This window comes from Galeopterus variegatus, unplaced genomic scaffold (assembly GCF_000696425.1).
Source record: "Galeopterus variegatus unplaced genomic scaffold, G_variegatus-3.0.2 Scaffold812, whole genome shotgun sequence".
NCBI classification, from domain to species: Eukaryota; Metazoa; Chordata; class Mammalia; order Dermoptera; family Cynocephalidae; genus Galeopterus; species Galeopterus variegatus.
In genome coordinates, this window is record NW_007726923.1 from 281,873 (window position 1) to 299,713 (window position 17,841).

Here is a 17,841-nt window from a genome sequence, read left to right on the forward strand (position 1 = left end):
GTAGGGCGGGGGTCCCCGGACTCTCCGCGCCGCCCCCACCCTCCTGCAGCCCGTGAGCCTGCACCCTCTCCAGAAAAGGGCGCGGAGGGGCGTCTGGGGAGGGCCTCGCGGATGCCCACGTGGAGCTGTCCCGGTCCTGCAGGGAACATGGGCGTGCTCAGGGCCGGACTGTGCCCCGGCCTCACCCCGGAGATGGTCCAGCTTCTGAGGAGCTGCGGGATCAGAACAGGTGACGGCGTGTGCGCTTGTCGGAGAGTCGCGCGCCGGGCACAGCCTGGGCAGACGCGCGGGGTCGGCAGCACTGCCCTGGTATATCTGGAGCGCCCCTCCCCTCCTCAGCCCCATGCCCTGCTGGAGAGGTTCGGGAAGGGTGGGAGCGGGGGAGCCAGGCCCTGGAGAAGGGCAGGACCCCAGCCGTGTGCGGGGCGCCGCGCCACGTCCTGGTGGCTCCTGAGACTGCCCGCTGGGAGGTAGAATTGGTGCCCCATTTTACAGATGAGAAAAACCAAGCGTGGGAAGCCCCAGGCCGCCCTGCCGATCAGCTACACGTGCTTTGTTTTCAGTGGTGGACCTGGTTTCTGCAGACCTGGAGGAGGTAGCCCAGAAAGGTGGCTTATCTTATAAGGTGAGCTCACGATCCCTACGTTCCAAACCTGGGTGTCTTTACATGCCCATCCCTAATCCAAGGGAGCAGAGGGTTCCCAGAGAGTGATGGGGGGGAGGGGGCGAATGAGAGCTGGGATGCCCGCTCCAGTGGGGGTTCATTGCTGAACGGTCGGGCGCTTGGGAGCCTGAGTTGCGTCCTTTGGCAGGCCCTGGTTGCCCTGAGGCGGGTGCTGCTGGCTCAGTTCTCGGCTTTCCCCTTCAATGGCGCTGACCTCTATGAGGACCTGAAGACCTCCACTGCCATCCTGTCCACCGGCATTGGGAGGTGTGTATGCGTACTTGGGGAAGAAGGTGAGAGGCAGGAGGAGGTGGCTGCCTCTCAGGTCGGCTTTTGGCGGTTGAGTCTGGAGAGAACAGGTTTTTTAATGCAGCAGTAGGGGCAGCATGGACAGATAAGAAGGAAAGAGGTCAGGACTTTCGAGTTCTCTTACCCTGTAACAGGGTTATAGGGGTTGTCAGCCAATGCACTATTGATATTTGAAGATGGGTCATTATTTGTTGGGGGTTGGGGCTGTCCTGTGCATAGTAGGATGTTTAGCAGCAACCCTGGCTTCTACCCACTAGATGCTAGTAGTACCTCTCCCTCCCCATCCCCCTCCTGTTGTGACAATCAAATCTGTCTCCAGACATGGCTAAATGTCCCCTGGTTGAGAGCCACTGTCCCATATAACAAGATGTCAGCTATCTCATTATTATTCAGCAGAATACAGTAACTCTCTGGCCCCACCTCCCATTTCACTTGAGGGCAGGAGAGAATATGGCAGGACTAACCTTTACTGAGTGCCTCTACCTGCAGGCATTGACTCTAGGTGATAGATAATCTCTTCAGTGACCCTGTGAGTTAGAGATTATTACGCCACTTGAGTTTAGCCTAAGAAGAGCCAGTGGTAGAGGTGAGGCTTATGATAGGAGTATTTGACGCAGAACTTGGCAGCTTCACCACACTCTGCCGCAGTAGGGAACAGGAGCACTTACGTAAAGGAACAGTTACATTGTGCCGTGCTTGGGGAAGGGAAGAGTTGGAAGATGACAGGCATTTTCTGGCCAAGTGAGTCTGACCTTTTTCCTGGCCTGTTTGTGCAGAATTTGCTGAGTAACTGCCACCACAAAGGTCTCTGGATTGGTTTGGCCCTTGCTGTTTCCATAACACATTCTCTTGGCAAGGTTCATGCAGCATGGTGCTTGCTCTCCCTCGTTGGGGTTTCAAGTTTGTAATCCATCAAGCACTGGCTGAATGCCTACTGGGGGCTCAATGTGTGGTTTGTTCAGCAAACTTCAGAGTGCCTATTGTGTCCCAGGTATGTGCAGATGCTACATAAATGAATGAGGCAAAGTCCCTGCCCTTAAAGAGTATAGCGTCTAATGGGTATAGGAGGAAAGCAGGGGAACACGAGAGAGAGATGTAGCACATAGGGAGGCAGTATTGAGGAAGGAGTGATTAACAGGAAACAGATTGGCCTTTGGGCTTAAGGAGCTTATAAAACCAACATCCATAGCGGGACCAGTCAAGTGGGAAACTGGAAGGATTGCACCTGTGGTGGGTCACTGCAGGGGAGATCAGAATGGTTCGGGAGAGCTCTGAAGGAGATGGGCCTTGGGCATTAAGGACCAGGTGGGTTTTCACTGAGTGCTTACCGTGACCAGGCACTGTGCTCAGCACTTCACAGTATGTTGTTTCATTTATTCTGCACAACCACCAATGAGTGCATTACCATTAAAATTGTTGTTGTATTGATGAAGAAATTGGCACTCAAGTTCAATGACTTTCTGAAGATCATGCAGCTAGTAATGGCAGAGCAGACACTTGAGGTCATGTCTGTCACACTCCTAAGTCTACCAACTTGACTCTAGCTCATCTGTTCTGTTGCCTCCTCAAGCGGGGAGGCCGCTGTGGAAGTAGTTACAGGCAGTGGGTGGAGGTGTGAAGAGTGGACAGGGCTTGTGACAGAGGAGACATGAAATGAAAACAAGTGAGAAGTTGGCTGGGAGGTGGATTTGGGAATACCTTATGCAGGCTGATCCTTACAGCAAAATATGTGGTTGATTCTAAACTTGAGTCTAGAGTTCAATCCTGGCTGCACATTAGAATCATCTGGGAAACTTAAAGAAATACTGAGGCTTGGGTCCCACCTCCAGAATAACTTAATTGTCCTAGGACAGTGGTTCCCTAACTTGTCTGTACATTAGAATCACCTGGGGAATCTTTTAAACATTCCAAAACCCAAGCCTCCCCTAGACTAGTTAATCACATTCTTGGGGATGGGACATAGACATCAGTATTTTTTGAAGCCCCCAAGTGACTCCACCCCAATGGGCAGGCAGGTTTGGGAACTGCTGATATTGGCATCTTTTCAAAAACTCGGGTGATTTTAATGAGGAGGCAGGATTGAGAGTGATTAGTCTAGTCTAAAAGTTCCCAAACTTGAGCATGCATCAAAATCACCAGGAGGCCTGTTGAAACTCAGATGCTTGCTCCACCCCCAGCGTTTCTGAATCAGTAGGTCTGGGGAGGGGGAGCTGAGAATTTGCATTTCTAACCAGTTCCCAGATGCTGATGTTGCTGGTCTGGGGACCACACTGGGAGAACCACTGCTGTAATGGAACTGGGATTTCCTGGATGTCGGTGGGAGGAATGGGATCCAGGAGTGGCTGAGGCTAGATGCTTATTAAACAGGTGCTTATTAAACAGAGACAGGGCAAGCACAATTATCTCAGGAAGCTACAGGGCTGGAGTGGTAACTAGAGTGTTTTGACTGTTAGAGACCTGTAGGTATAATCATGGGATCTCTGGGATTAAAATAGATGAGCTGCTTATTAAAGTACTGTTCGGCATATAGAGAGAGATCATAGGAGGTCTTCAAGAACCATTTCAGAGGACTAGAGCCTATGAAGGTGATGGCGGTGTGAGGAAAGGAAGGCATGTGATCAGGCATTGGTACACACCATGGCACAGGAGGAGAAGCTTCAGCCCACAGATGAGGTAAGGCATGGACGGGGGTTTCGTTGTGGTTCAGGGACAGAACCTGGATTAGGAATTGGCTGTGTCTTGAGGTTTATCCCAAGGCTTCTCCTCCTATGCCACAGTGCTGACAATAAGGAACTAAGTAAGAGTGACAGCACCGTTCTTTTACTCATTTCTCTGGGAACATTAACTGTGCGCCTCCTGTGTTTCAGGCACCATGCTAGTGCTGGGGATGCAACAGGGACAAGGCCAGTCCTGGCCCCAGGGCGCTCTCAGCCAGCTGAGGGAGACAGACAAAAACAAGCAAATAAAAAATAATTACATTACTCTACCTTTCTGGAAATGAAGAAAAAAAGAGGGAGACAGACAAAAATCAGCAAACAAAATAATTACAAACTCCTAGAACTAATAAACAAGTTCAGAAAGGTCACAGGATACAAGATCAACACATTCAAAAATCAATCGCATTTCTCTGTTCTCAAAAAGAGCATGTGGAGGGCCGGCCTGGTGGCGCACTGCTACGGCGCACTGCTACGGCGCACTGCTACGGTGCGCCACTTGGGAGCGCGGCGGCGCTCCCGCCGAGGGTTCGGATCCCACGTACAGACCGGTTCCCGCTCACTGGCTGAGCGAGGCGCGGGAGCAGCACCGAGGGTTGCAATCCCGTTGCCGGTGTCCGGTCTGGTACGGGGGCAACACTGAGAGTTGTGATCCGTTGCCGGACACGGAAAAAGATAAAAGACAAAAAAAAAAAAAAAAAAACCACAGGGAGATATTACTACATTCCTATCAGGAAGACTAAGATAAAAAATAGTGATAACACCAAATGCTGGCGAGGATGTGGAGAAACTGAATTATTCATACACTGCCAATGGGAATGTAAAATGGCATAGTCACTCTGGAAAATAGTTTGGTAGTTTCTTATAAAATTAATATACACTTACCATACAACCCAGCAATTATATTCTTGGGCATTTACCCCAGAGATGTGAAAACTTAGGTTCACACAAAACTTTTGTACACAAATGTTTATAGCAGTTTTATTCGTAATAGCCCCAAACTGGAAACAACCAAAATGTCCTTCAGTGGGTGAATGGTTAAACAAATGGATACATCTATACCATGGAATAATACCCAGCAGTACAAAGGAACAAACTATCCATACAAACAAGTTGGATGGATCTCAAAGGAATGATCCTGAGTGAAAAAAACAATCACAAAGGTTGCAGAGTGTATGATTCTATGTACATGACATTCTTGAAATAACATACTAGAGATGGAAAACAGATTAGTGGTTGCCAGGGGTTAGGGATGAGGGGATGGGAGAGATATGGTTATAAATAGGTAGCATGAGGAAGACTTGTAGCAATGGAAATGTTCTGTATCTTGATTGTGTGGATTGTGTGATAAAATAGCATAGAACTATACACACAGACACACATGCTTAAGTGCAGGTTACACTGGTGAAATCTGAATAAGCTCTGAGGATTGTACTAATGTCAGTTTCCTAACTGTGATATTGTACAATACATCTTGTAGTGCAAGGTGTTTGTTACCATTAAGGGAAACCAGATGCAGGATACACGGGACTTTTGGCAATTTTCTGTGAATCCACAATTATTTAAAAGTTTTAGAAAAATTATACCATACTGGCCAGCCACTGGGGGAAAAAAAAATTAACAAACTATGGGAAATGCTATCAAGGAACACCACAAGTGGCTGAGATGGAGAATGAAAGGAGGATCTTTTAATGGGGCAGCAGAGGGGTCTCTGGAGAGGTGATCTGTAAGCTGAGAGTGGAAAGATGAAGAGAGGCCAGAGGAGGAACATTCAGGCACACCCTCCTTCCTGGAAAAAGATTCTACCAGGAGAAACCTACTGGCCAGAGACTTTCAGAGCATCTCTGGATAGAACCAGTGCTTGGAAAGAATGTCTCACTTTTCTTCTTGTGCCTTGTCCCCTCTCTTTCTCCTAACCTCCTGGGTTGATTCTCTTCTGTCCTCTTCTGCCATTAGCCTGGACAAACTGCTTGATGCTGGTCTCTACACTGGAGAAGTGACTGAAATTGTAGGAGGCCCAGGGAGCGGCAAAACCCAGGTACACTTGAGCCAGCAGCCAGGAGGGTTGGGAAGGAGTTGCAAAGCCCTGGAGCCCTGGGACAGGGCTCAGGAGAGAGAAGATGGGTGATGAGGAGGGGGGCTGGGACTTGGCCCATTTGTGTCGCTGGGATCTGGGCAAGATTTGGTGGGGAGCTCCCATTCTGGTGCTTCCCTGAGGGCTCAGGTTCACTCAGTCTGTCCTGGTCTCTACTCAGGTATGTCTTTGTGTGGCGGCAAATGTGGCCTATGGCCTACAGCAGAACATCCTATACATTGATTCCAAAGGAGGGCTGACAGCCTCCCGCCTCCTCCAACTGCTTCAGGCTAGAACCCAGGACGAGGAGGAACAGGTAAGGTTTCCATTTAGATTCTGACATCGGAACTGTTATCCCTTACATTGCAAGGATTTTGGCCGTTGGAGTGAACAGTCATTTCTTGCTTTGAAACTTGCTATTCTATTAATACAGGTTAAGCACCCCTAATCTGAAAATCCAAAACCCCAAACACTTCTGATCCCAAGCATTTTGGATAGGGGATACTCAACCTGTACTTCCTGTATTCCTCAAGCCTCCCATTAATTCCATCATCATCCCAGCTTGGATGCTACCCACACTGATTCTTCCAGGAAACCCATCTCTTTGCATACCCTAAATCAGGGCTGGCAAACACTCAGCATCTGTGTTTCCAGCTCATTTCTTGCCCATGGAAGACATCACTAGTCAGTTGTATTACTCTCCCAACTGAGTTCTGACTTGGCTTATAGGTCAGCACTTGGGCAGCCACTGCTGTAAGAAGTGGACCTTGAGACAAAGCTCATCTGCCATCCTGGGCCTGAGTCCTTACATCTAGTTGCTTCTTCCTTCTCAGCCTTACAGTTCTTCTTCATCTCCTTTCTTGACCACCTACTCCCTCTTATCCAAAGCCCCTGCTTCTTTTTCCCACCCATTCAGGCAGGAGCTCTCCAGAGGATCCAGGTGGTGCATGCGTTTGACATCTTCCAGATGCTGGATGTGCTGCAGGACCTCCGAGGCACCATGGCCCAGCAGGTGAGCTGCTGTTCTGCCCCTTTCTGCTTTACCCAGCTTCCCAGGTGCTGTCTGTATGTGGGCAGGTGTCCTACTACAGACTCTGTTTGGGAATGCAGATGTGCAGTCTGGTGACTCCAGCTGTGCTTGCCACTTCCACAGTGGAATTCCTGAGGGCTTAATTCACATGCCTCTTTGTTTACATGTCCACTCACTTTCCCTACTAAACAGTCAACCCCTTGAGTGCAAGGATTATGTCGTATTCATCTCTGCATTCTCTGGTAGAACAGTTAGGAATACTTTCAACTACAAGTAATAGAGGCTGTCTGACAGAGACTTGAACCTTGAGGACATTTAATTATCTCACGAGTCTGGAGGTTGGCAAGTCCATGATATCAGGGCACTAGACCAGGTATCTGAGTCTCTTGTTCTCCTCATGATTGCAAAGTGGCTGCTATAGCTCCAAGTGTCTTGTCTTCACACATCCACATCCATATTCAGGGCAGTGAAAGATAGATGGTTCTTTTCTGTACCTCTCCCCTTTTATCAGGGAAGAAAAATCTTTCTTCAGAGCCCACTAGTAGACTTCCCTCTTCCTCTTACCTCTAGTTGGCCAAAACTGAGTTATATGTGTATCTTGGGTCACAGGCTGGGACCACCTTCCCTGAAGTGAAGAGATTTCTGCCCAGTGCCTGAACATATTCAGAGTCCTGTTAACAAGGAAGGAGGAATTAGAATGGCATTTGGGTTGGTACCTTGCTATTCCTGCTAGGTGCTTAGACAGGACTTGGTGTACTGATTTATAGACTAGGGGCTGATTGGTTAGTTCAGTTGTTTAGAATATGGTACTGATAACACCATGATCAAGACCAGCTGCCAAAAAAAAAAAAAATAATAATAATAATAATACGTGATTTATAGGCTAGTAAATTTTTTTTTTTTTTTTGTCCTTTTTGAGACCGGCTGCACCGTGCTCAGCCAGTGAGCGCTGTGAGTGCACCGGTCATCCCTATATAGGATCTGAACCCGCGGCGGGAGTGCTGCTGCGCTCCCAGCGCTGCACTCTTCCCAAGTGCGCCACGGGCTCAGCCCTAGACTAGTAAATTTGGAAGACAGCTTAGAGATAGAATAATTTAGTTAATCTCAAACTGTTTCTCTCATCCAAAAGCATGACATGTTCCCATGGGTATAGCCAGGATTATATTTAATGTAAATGATTTTTACAAACTTTAGAACATATAGCAGTGGAACAAATACTTGCCACAGAGGTCATAGCTGGTTACGACCCACCAGCTTGTTGAGACATGAAGTCGAGTAGTGGTAATCTAATTCAAACCTCCTATTTTTAGAAATGAGGAGAGTGAGGGCCAGAGAAGTTAAGTGAGTTGCTCAAAGTCACCACATAGGATAAGAACTAACCTTACAATCCAAATCTCTCAATTCCATTTCAGAAGACTATATTTTTTACCATAGGATCATTAAATGGTCCCATTTGCTATTATTGTTAATATTATATATATAATATAAATAACATATATAATAATAATATATATATAATATTAATACTTTCTATTATTGTATAACAAGTTACTACACTAAGTGGCTTAGAACAATACATATTTATTATCTCACCGTTTTCCTGGGTTGGGAGCCTGAGCACACCTTAGCGGGTCCTCTGCTTAGGGTCTCATAAGGCTGTAATCAAGGTGTTAGCTGGGCTGTGTTCTCATCTGGAGGCTCAACTGGGGAAGAATCTGCTTATAAGTTTGCTCAGGTTGCTGGTAGGATTCACTTCCTAACAGCTTCAGTTTCTTGCTGTCATTGGCCAGATGCTGCCTTCAGCTCCTAGAGGCTGTTCCTGCCATGTGGCAGGGAGTTCACAGTATGGTCACTTGTTCTTCAAGACCAGCAAGAGAGTAAGAGCAAACAGCAACACCAAGTCTTACATAACATAATGTAATCATGGGAGTGATGTCCCACTACCTTTGCCATGTAATGTAGTCTAATCAAGAGACTGACCTTTCAACACCTTTGACATCTTCGTAATCAAAAGTGAGTCACAGATGTCATCCACACTTGAAGGAAAGAGATTATATAAGGGCTTGGATGTCTGAAAGTGGGGATCACAGGGGCCACCTAAGGGTCTGTCTGCCACAGATGACCTGATAGCTTCATAGTCACAAGCAGCAAAAGGCTTGCTTGTCCCATTTTAGCCAGATGTTTCAGCCTGCTTTCCCAAAGGTGGTAAGGAGGGGCCAAGCTGATTTCTTTTAGCTTCTCTCTTTTCTGCCATCCTCTCTTAGACAAGCTGGGACTGGCCAAGAGTCAGTAGTTGGAAGATGAAAGAAGACCTGCAAAAGACAGAGCAGATCATGCTGAATATCCAAGACTTGGCCAATGTGAAGTGGAAAAAAGTGTTGTAGAAACCGAATCAGGATATAAGAATTAAGGGAGAAGAGGAAGGAAGCATGAAAGACAGTTTAGGCCCAGAGAAGCTAGGAGGATGCTGACGCTTGTGTAGAGACAACAAATTATGCTTTGAAAATGGTATCAGAGTTCCTTAGAGAAAGAACTGTCTTTGTTTGGAGTCATTTGGATGTGGAAGATGAGGCCCTGGAGGCATGATCTAGAAGGAGACAGTGAAGTAAACAGAAGGCTCAATTCTTCAGCAGAGAAAGTTAGGAATTTGGGAGTGGAAATAAGAGGAGGGAGTCAGAAAAGGAAAAGGAGGAGGGAGTCAGAAAAGGAAAAGAAGAGTCTACAAGATGTGGGGGGCTGGACATAAGAAATAGGGCCACTGAGAAATCCATGACCTGGGTGCCAAAGGGCTCTGAATGCAGATTTCTAAAATTTGATTATTTTAGTGTATATGTGATGTCCTGTGATTTAAACCCTCTCTGTCCACCCGACTTCAGTAAAGTCTGTTATATATACAAATGGGGATAGGGGGTATTGCAGAAATTTGGTGATGCCCATGCAGCTGTATTTGGGACAGGGGAGGTTATTTCTTACTAGTTAGAGGAGCAAGCTTGTCCTGTAATGGTGCCCCCCCCTTGGGGCTAACTGGTTCATGGTGCCTACTTCCCCCAATCCCTCCAGGTGACCAGCTCTTCAGGAACTATGAAGGTGGTGGTCGTGGACTCGGTCACTGCGGTGGTCTCCCCACTTCTGGGAGGTCAGCAGAGGGAAGGTGAGTGGCGTGGCAGAGCCTGGGGTCAGGGGACGTGATCTTACCTCCCAGCTCTGTCCTTGGTCCCCTGCTGCCATCCCTCTCTGCTTCTCCTCCTCCAGGCTTGGCCTTAATGATGCAGCTGGCCCGAGAGCTGAAGACCCTGGCCCGGGACCTTGGCCTGGCAGTGGTGGTGAGGAGGCAGGCTTGGCTGACAAACTGGGTTTCTAGTTATAGCTAGCTCTTTATTCCCCTTAAATGGCAGCTTCTGAACCCCAAAGTGGCCCTTTAGGAGAGAGACATAGCCCAGCTTCCCTGGGTCATCTAGAGCCCTGGACAGTGAGGGGATTGGACTAAAAATAGCCAAGGGGGTCAGGGACCTCCTTGCTTTTCTTTCTAATTCTTTTCTTTTTAAGTCAGGTTTATTGAGGTTTAATTTACATAAGAGTAACTTTCTCCTTAATTGAAGTTTGCCTTAATGGATATAGTTGTATCCAGTCTTATTACCCCCGAAAAAGGTCCTCCCATCCCAGAAAAACCACTGATCTGTTTTCTGTCCCAATAGTTTTGTCTTTTCCAGAGCTGCTTTTTGCTGTTAAAGTAGCTTTTTCTGGGCCGGCCTGTGGCTCATTCGGGAGAGTGCGGTGCTGATAACACCAAGGCCACGGGTTCGGATCCCATATAGGGATGGCCGGTTTGCTCACTGGGTGAGCGTGGTGCTGACAACACCAAGGCAAGGGTTGGGATCCCCTTACCGGTCCTCTTTTAGAGAAAAAAAAAAAAAAAGTAGCTTTTTCTGGGCCGGCCTGTGGCTCATTCGGGAGAGTGCGGTGCTGATAACACCAAGGCCACGGGTTCGGATCCCATATAGGGATGGCCGGTTTGCTCACTGGGTGAGCGTGGTGCTGACAACACCAAGGCAAGGGTTGGGATCCCCTTACCGGTCCTCTTTTAGAGAAAAAAAAAAAAAAAGTAGCTTTTTCTGGGCCGGCCTGTGGCTCATTCGGGAGAGTGCGGTGCTGATAACACCAAGGCCACGGGTTCGGATCCCATATAGGGATGGCCGGTTTGCTCACTGGGTGAGCGTGGTGCTGACAACACCAAGGCAAGGGTTGGGATCCCCTTACCGGTCCTCTTTTAGAGAAAAAAAAAAAAAAAAAAAGTAGCTTTTTCTGCTTATGAAGTAGTTTTTTAAGTCTTCATGCTTCTCATAGAAAGGTAAAAAATAAATATAAGATTCAAATTTGTAATCAATCTCCACATTCACAGAAGCCATATTAATATTTTGATATATGTCCATAAAAATTTTCTTTGCATATGTACTTGTACTTTTAGCTAACTTTCTAACTTAACTAACCTCATTTAAAAAAATAAAAATACACGTAATTTACCATCTCAGTGTTTACATAGATTAAGAATACCATTTTAGCAGCTACATATTTTTTCCAGTTTTTTTTTTTTTTTTCTAATTTGCCATCTTTAAAATTTTATTTACTCATTCATTTTTATTTTTTTGGCGGCTGGCTGGTACGGGGATCTGAACCCGTGACCTTGGTATGACAAGGCTGTGCTCTAACGAACTGAGCTAAACAGCCAGCCCCCCTGTTTTTATTGTGGTAAAATACACATAAAATTTACTATTTAACCATTTTAAAGTATTTATTTCAGTGGTATTAAATACATTCATAATGTTGTTCAGTGATCACCACCCTCCACCTCCATAACTCTTTCATCTTGTAAAACTGAAACTCTGTACCCATTAAAAATAACTCTCCGTTTCCCCTGCTCCTGACAACCACTATTCTACTTTCTATTTTTATGCTTTTGACTATTCTGAGTACCACATATAAGTGGAATCATTTGGTATATATCTTTTTGTAACTGGCTAATTTCACTTAACATAGCGTCCTTAAGGCTCATTCATGTTGTAGCATGTGTCCGAATTCCCTTTCTTTTTAAAGTTGAGTAATATTCCTTTGCATGGATATACCACGTTTTGCTTATCCAGTCATCCATTGATGGACACTGGGTTGCTTCCACCTTTTGGCTATTGTGCATAATACTGCTACGAATGGAGGTATACAAATATCTCTTTGTAGGGCCGGCCCGTGGCTCACTTGGGAGAGCATGGTGCTGACAACACCAAGGCCACGGGTTCGGATCCTATATAGGGGTGTCCAGTTAGCTCACTGGCTGAGCGTGGTGCTGACAACACCAAGCCAAGGGTTAAGATCCCCTTACTGGTCATCTTTAAAAAAAAACAACAAAAAAACCCCCAAATATCTCTTTGTGTCCCTGCTTTCACTTCTTTTGGATATATATCCAGAAGTGGAATTGGTGGATCATATGGTAGTTCTATTTTTAACTTTTTGAGGAGCTACCATACTGTTTTTCCACAGTGCTGTATGGCAACATATTATTTTGTTTAATGCCTATATCACAGGAATCAGCAAACTGTTTCTATAAAGGGTCAGGTAGTAAATATTTGAGGCTTTATGGCCATATGGTCTCTGTCACAAGTACACAACTCTGCCAATATAGCATGAAAGCAGCTATGCATAATACATAAACAAATGGGCATAGCTGTGTTCCAATAAAACTTGATACATGTGAGTGCCTGCTGTGTGGCAGGCTCTGGCTTAGGCAGAGGGAATTCAGTGATGAACAAGCCACTGACCCTGCCCTCGAGAGGCTCATCCACAGGATGTTCTGAGGCTTGAGTTGCTTACCTCTACGACCAGCAGAGTACTGCTGACTGACCAGATTAGTAGTGCTGACTGACCCCCTCTTCCAAAACAACTCCCCACTCCCATACACACGCAGACACACTCCCAAACACAAAAGGCTGGGTGAGCATGGTCTCTGGATGCCCATCTGTTGGGTTGGGGGTATAGCAGGCTCAAGCCCTCTGCTGGCTTCCTTTTAGGAAAATGCAAATAGCACTGCTTTTTCCCAGACATTGCCCCCTTGCCTTTTGATTTGGGTCAGGCCTGAGGCATTAAAGTTTAGTGGAAAGAGCTGGGTACAAGTTAGGAGCCTTGGGTTCTAGTTACAGCCCTGCCATTAAGTTATGGAGACTTGGGGAAGTCAGTCCTCTGTACTAGGCCTCAGTTTTCCCATCTGTAAAATGAAACAGTAGGAACAGATGTCCTCTAGATTAGCATCTTTAAGTCTTCTGCTGTAGGTGACAAACCACATGACCTGCGACAGGGACAGCGGGAAGTTCAAACCAGCCCTCGGACGTTCTTGGAGCTTTGTGCCCAGCACCCGGATTCTCCTGAGTATCACTGATGGAGCAGGAGCATCAGGCTGCCAGCGCACCATGTGTCTGACTAAATCTCCTCGTCAGGTTAGCCAGCCCCAGGGGGATGCCAGTGATCTTGGGCCCTGGAGGGTGGTTTTCATGCCCACAGGTGTCTTATAGCAGAATTCTTTAGATGCTGAGACCCTGGAACAAAAGAGGCTGCTCACTTGGGCTACTCAACTTACCCCTCCCTCCTATCTCTTTTTTCAGCCAACAGGTTTTCAGGAGATGGTAGACATTGGCACCTGGGGGATTCCAGAGCAGAGCCCGGCATTACAGGGAGATCAGACATGACTGGTGTTGTTGATTGGCAAGGGGAGAGGCATTGAGGCCTCACCCCCCAGCTTTCCTTCCAGTAATACCTGCTGTTCACTGCCCCAGCACTTGGGACTGCAGAAGTTCTCAGGCTGGCCAGAAGAGATGGCTGTTTCCTCAGCTTCACTCTCAGTGGAAGCATGTAGAGCCCCAGGCGAGAGGGGATGCTGCAGTGCAGGGACCCAGAAAATTCATGTTGGTGCCAAGTTTCCTTCCCTTGTTTCTACCATGGATGTTTCTGGCAGGAGCTGAGTTCACCCTGGCTTGGTGCTTCTTTGCCGGGGCACGCTAGTGACTGGAGGGTAATCCCGTGTGTCACTGTCACACCCTGTGCTCCATCCTCGCACTGTGACTGAGCCAGGAAGCCTCCCGTTTGCCTTTGTGTCTCTCTCTCTCTCTTTTTTTTTTTTTTGGCCTCTGTTTTTCTGCCTGTTAGATGGGGCCCCCTTTCCCTTAGTTCTGTCTCTGAGTTACTGGGTGGAAATTACCTCAAACATGTAAAACTCTTCTTCATCTGTGTCCTGCTCTTAAATATATAAAAAGGAAATTCCCTGAGCCCCAGAGCCACCTGATTTCCCCCCAGAAGGTGTTTTTCAGTTTCCCCCAGTGAGCCCCAAAGTGCGGTCATTCCTCCTTTCCTTTTGCTGATTTGGTTTCACACACCTGTGTGCATCACCATGCCTAGTGAGAATGTGAGCTTGCTGCAGTCCCAGGGATATAATTTAACAGGAAGGGAGGATATGACCTGCTGCTGGTGAATCCAGCTGCTTGTTTAATATGCATGTTGCCCTGTGGGGTCCCTCCACAAAATAGAGTAACCAGAGGTGCTGAACCATGGCCTTGCCCATAAACAGACGGAGGAAAATTTGCACAGTAAATAGAGCCAGCTGGGAAAATTGATGCTGATGTAAATAATACATGGCAAATCTAGTCCTTTATGTAGAAATTCATTGCCGGTGGCTCCGAGATGCAATATAATTACACTTCTCTTCCTGCCAGATGTACTACAGCTAGTGCCCTAGTGTATGAAATAACCCCCCTGTCTGTTACCAGCACCATGGCCATTCATCTGAAAGCTGTAACCCTGGCTAGGAGGAGAGGCCGACGCCAGAGCATGGAAAATAAAAGGCAAAGTAAAGAAATAATCAGGATTGTTTACTGGCCACATTTTTTACAGGAAGGTCATCTTTCTTGGTCAGAGAGCCTGTTATATAATGAATGAGTTGTGTCTTGGCTGCAGGAAAGGAGGGTCAGAGTTACATGCAGAAGATAATGACATTTAGAGGTGATGGATGCAGCCGGGATAGAAGCAAGATGCTTGGAGGACTGGGAATGAGTGGCAAACCAACTAAGGGTGTCTGAGCGAGGACAGGGTTGGTGAGACTAAGACTGGGGGAACCCTGACACTTGCTTTCACAAGAGACCCCAGGAGAAACTAATTTTCAGCACCTTTACACCATGGGTGGTTGGCACATTCTTGCAACCATAATAAGAAGCAGTACATTAAGCTGGGAATGGAAAATGCATGCCACTTGTGGTACCATTTGGGCATCCTGAGCCCACAAGCATACATCACCAGTCAATCACAGGCATTCTTTTTTTGTGGACCTTGTAGTATTTTGCAGTTTTTCTGAATATAGCACTCCAGGTAGCCACTACCAATCACTTGGAGTTGGCATTCAAGGTAGAGTCTGGTTGCCATCCCTGCCCTGTTTCCTACATGTGGTGAGTCCAGGTGCTTTATATCAGACTAAAGACCCTAGAACAGTGCAGTCGCCCATAAAGATCATCTGGCCCATCCTGTCATTTAACAGAGAAGGAAAGGGACAGTCCCAGTGGCAGAACCAGGGCTGGAACCCAGGATTCCTGATTCCTAAGCCAGGACACTCTATCCCCATGTTGCCTTTAATTTTTAGTCTGCACAGTTCTGTTCCTACTGGGGCGCAGACTCCAGCTGAAGGTGCCATGGTCCTTCCCCACGTGGCCACGGGAAGGCACTCCATTCATTGCTACTCCAGACCACCGGGTGACATTCCTGCAGGCCTTGTCCCTCACAGTTGGCTTGATCCTTTGGTCCTTGCTCCTAGATCAGGCTTTGTCTTGCCTGGTGCTGCCACGGCATTTTCTGTTCCGGCCACACCACGTGGTGCACACCCAGGGGACTAGCTCTTCTGCCCAAGTGTCTTTTGTTTCCTTATGTGTCTGCCTCAGCCTAACGCCCATTATATCTGGTGCACACCCACCCTGACATTCTCCCTTTTTTGTGCCTCAACTGTGGTGTAGATAGATGTTTATCATAACTCCCCTGTGCTACTCACTTGTACTTTCTGTTCATGTGCCTACCCATGGGCTCCTTTTTTGTCAATTTTTTCCTCTATATTATGGGAGCTCAGTAATTATTAAATATATGAAAGGGGTAGCTTTAATGCATTTTAAAGGTGGCAAAGGAAGAATGCAGGAATGTTTTTCTCTTGATCTAGTCATTGAGTCCCCACAGTCTCTTTTTACATATTTTTCTACAGGGGACTACTGTATATCGTTCGTTTGATATTAGACAAAATTAATGGTGAGTCCCTACTATGTGCTAGCACTTGATGGCTTTAGTTAAGTCAGGCACTTAAACTCCCAAAGACTCTCTCAGGCAAAAGATCCATGTGTCATTGAGGCTGCTGTTCACTGCAAGTAACAAAACCTGGCTTAAAGAGGCATAAACAATAAGGACACTGTCTGTGATAATGTGAAATCCAAGGTTAGCTAATTCGATGGCTCACTGTCAAGTGGCATAGGGCCTTTCCATCTTTCTGCTGTGTTCTCCTTTGGTGTTAGTTTTGTCTTCAAGCTCATTGCCCTCATCAAAGCCTGACTGCAGCCATTCTGAGCATCAGTCCACCCAGGCATGACAATATCTACAGGCAGGAAAGGGATCACCTCCTTGTACACTTTTAAGAACAAGGAAAACAGAGCCTCCTTCCAACCAAAGCAGACTTCCCTCAAAGCTCATTGGTGCAGAATTTTTTCATGCACCCATGTCTAAATCAGTAACTGGCAAGGGAAATGGGACCACTATGATGGACTCAGACCAACTAGGAAATAGCCCTGGAGTGGGGGCAAGGGACAGGCTTTTTTGAAGCACATGCTGTGGTCATTGGAAGAAAATGGGGGTTCTAATAGAAAGGAGGGAGTGTGTGTGGATGAACTGGATGGTGGATGGGCAACCACTAGAGCCTGCCACAGTCCAGGAGACAAATTGATCGAGGCTCTCGTATGTGTCTTTAGGCCCTTTATAGACATCTCATTATGACCTTAGGACGGCCTTGTGGCATAGGGAATCATTCCATCTTACAGACAGTAAATGGGAGCTCAGTGAGGTTAAGGACATAAAGTTAGTAAGTGGCAGCATGGGAAATCTAAACTCCAATCTGTCTGATACCAAACTCACTTCCTCCCATCTTCATGCTGCTTTTGGCTATAAATATGTAAATGTTTCAGCAAAACTTTTTTTCATACTTTGCCTTGATAGCAAAGGCTGCACATCCCAATGTCTTTTCAGCTTAGCTCACCATAAAAAGCTGGATCAGAGATCTACTTTATCAGCTCTTTCTGATTTCCCCCAGGGAAGTTAGAGAATGACAAACACTTGGAGAAGGCACATATTGTTAGTATTAGAGAAAACTGGAGGTTTAGGGGGAAATAAAGCTGAATAAAAAAAACAGCAGGGTCTGTGCATCTCTGAGATGTGAGCCAGGAGGAGATAAGGGATTTAGATGCATATCCTAGTACATTTTTGCTGTGTTTTGGCATGGAGTTGTCTGGGTAGAGTTTAAACCGCAATTCTGTGTGCTGGAGATGGGCATTGGAGAAGGCTCTGAGATGCAGAGAGAGTAAATTAGAGCTAGGCATATTATTAATCAAAGGATAACCTGACAAAAGTGCTTTTCATCATTTTTTCTTGTCCTATTACTCTGGCTAGACTAGCTTTCAGTACTCTGTAAAGTAGAGGGAACAATAGCCGTCATCTTTTTCCTCACTTTAGTGGGCTCCTTCAAATATTTTAACACTGAGTTAGATGCCTTATGGTCCATGTAGTCACCTTTTATCAAGGTAAAGACCACATCGCATTTCCCGTCAGTCTTGGAAGGGTAGTCCAGGTATTGGCTATTACATTTGCCATGGATAGAGTTCCCTGTCCCAGCCAGTGGAATGTTCACATGCCCTGGAGCTGTACAACTGCACATCAGCTGCTGCCCAGGTTTGACTCCTTGAATAGCCTGTGGATCTCTGCTCTTCCCTGGCTCTGTAGT

At 46.6% G+C, this 17,841-nt stretch overlaps 1 protein-coding gene across 1 annotated transcript; it reads left to right on the plus strand.

Moving 5' to 3' along the window:
* The first annotated feature begins 147 nt into the window (after positions 1-147).
* RAD51D (RAD51 paralog D) lies at positions 148-14,685 on the plus strand. The gene is made up of 10 exons (XM_008572611.1): positions 148-229; positions 564-625; positions 813-931; positions 5,644-5,725; positions 5,943-6,077; positions 6,678-6,773; positions 9,852-9,942; positions 10,044-10,114; positions 13,106-13,270; positions 13,436-14,685. Exons 1-10 carry the CDS (start codon positions 148-150, stop codon positions 13,517-13,519), a joined length of 987 nt encoding a protein of 328 aa, XP_008570833.1. The 3' UTR covers positions 13,520-14,685.
* The last annotated feature ends 3,156 nt before the right edge of the window (positions 14,686-17,841 follow it).

Bases quoted from the DNA above. Each gene is read 5' to 3' on its own strand.
- RAD51D (XM_008572611.1), top strand. From the start codon at position 148: ATGGGCGTGCTCAGGGCCGGACTGTGCCCCGGCCTCACCCCGGAGATG. The intron at 9,943-10,043 runs GTGAGTGGCGTG...CTCCTCCTCCAG, and splicing joins GGGAGGTCAGCAGAGGGAAG to GCTTGGCCTTAATGATGCAG. The intron at 13,271-13,435 runs GTTAGCCAGCCC...CTCTTTTTTCAG, and splicing joins TGACTAAATCTCCTCGTCAG to CCAACAGGTTTTCAGGAGAT.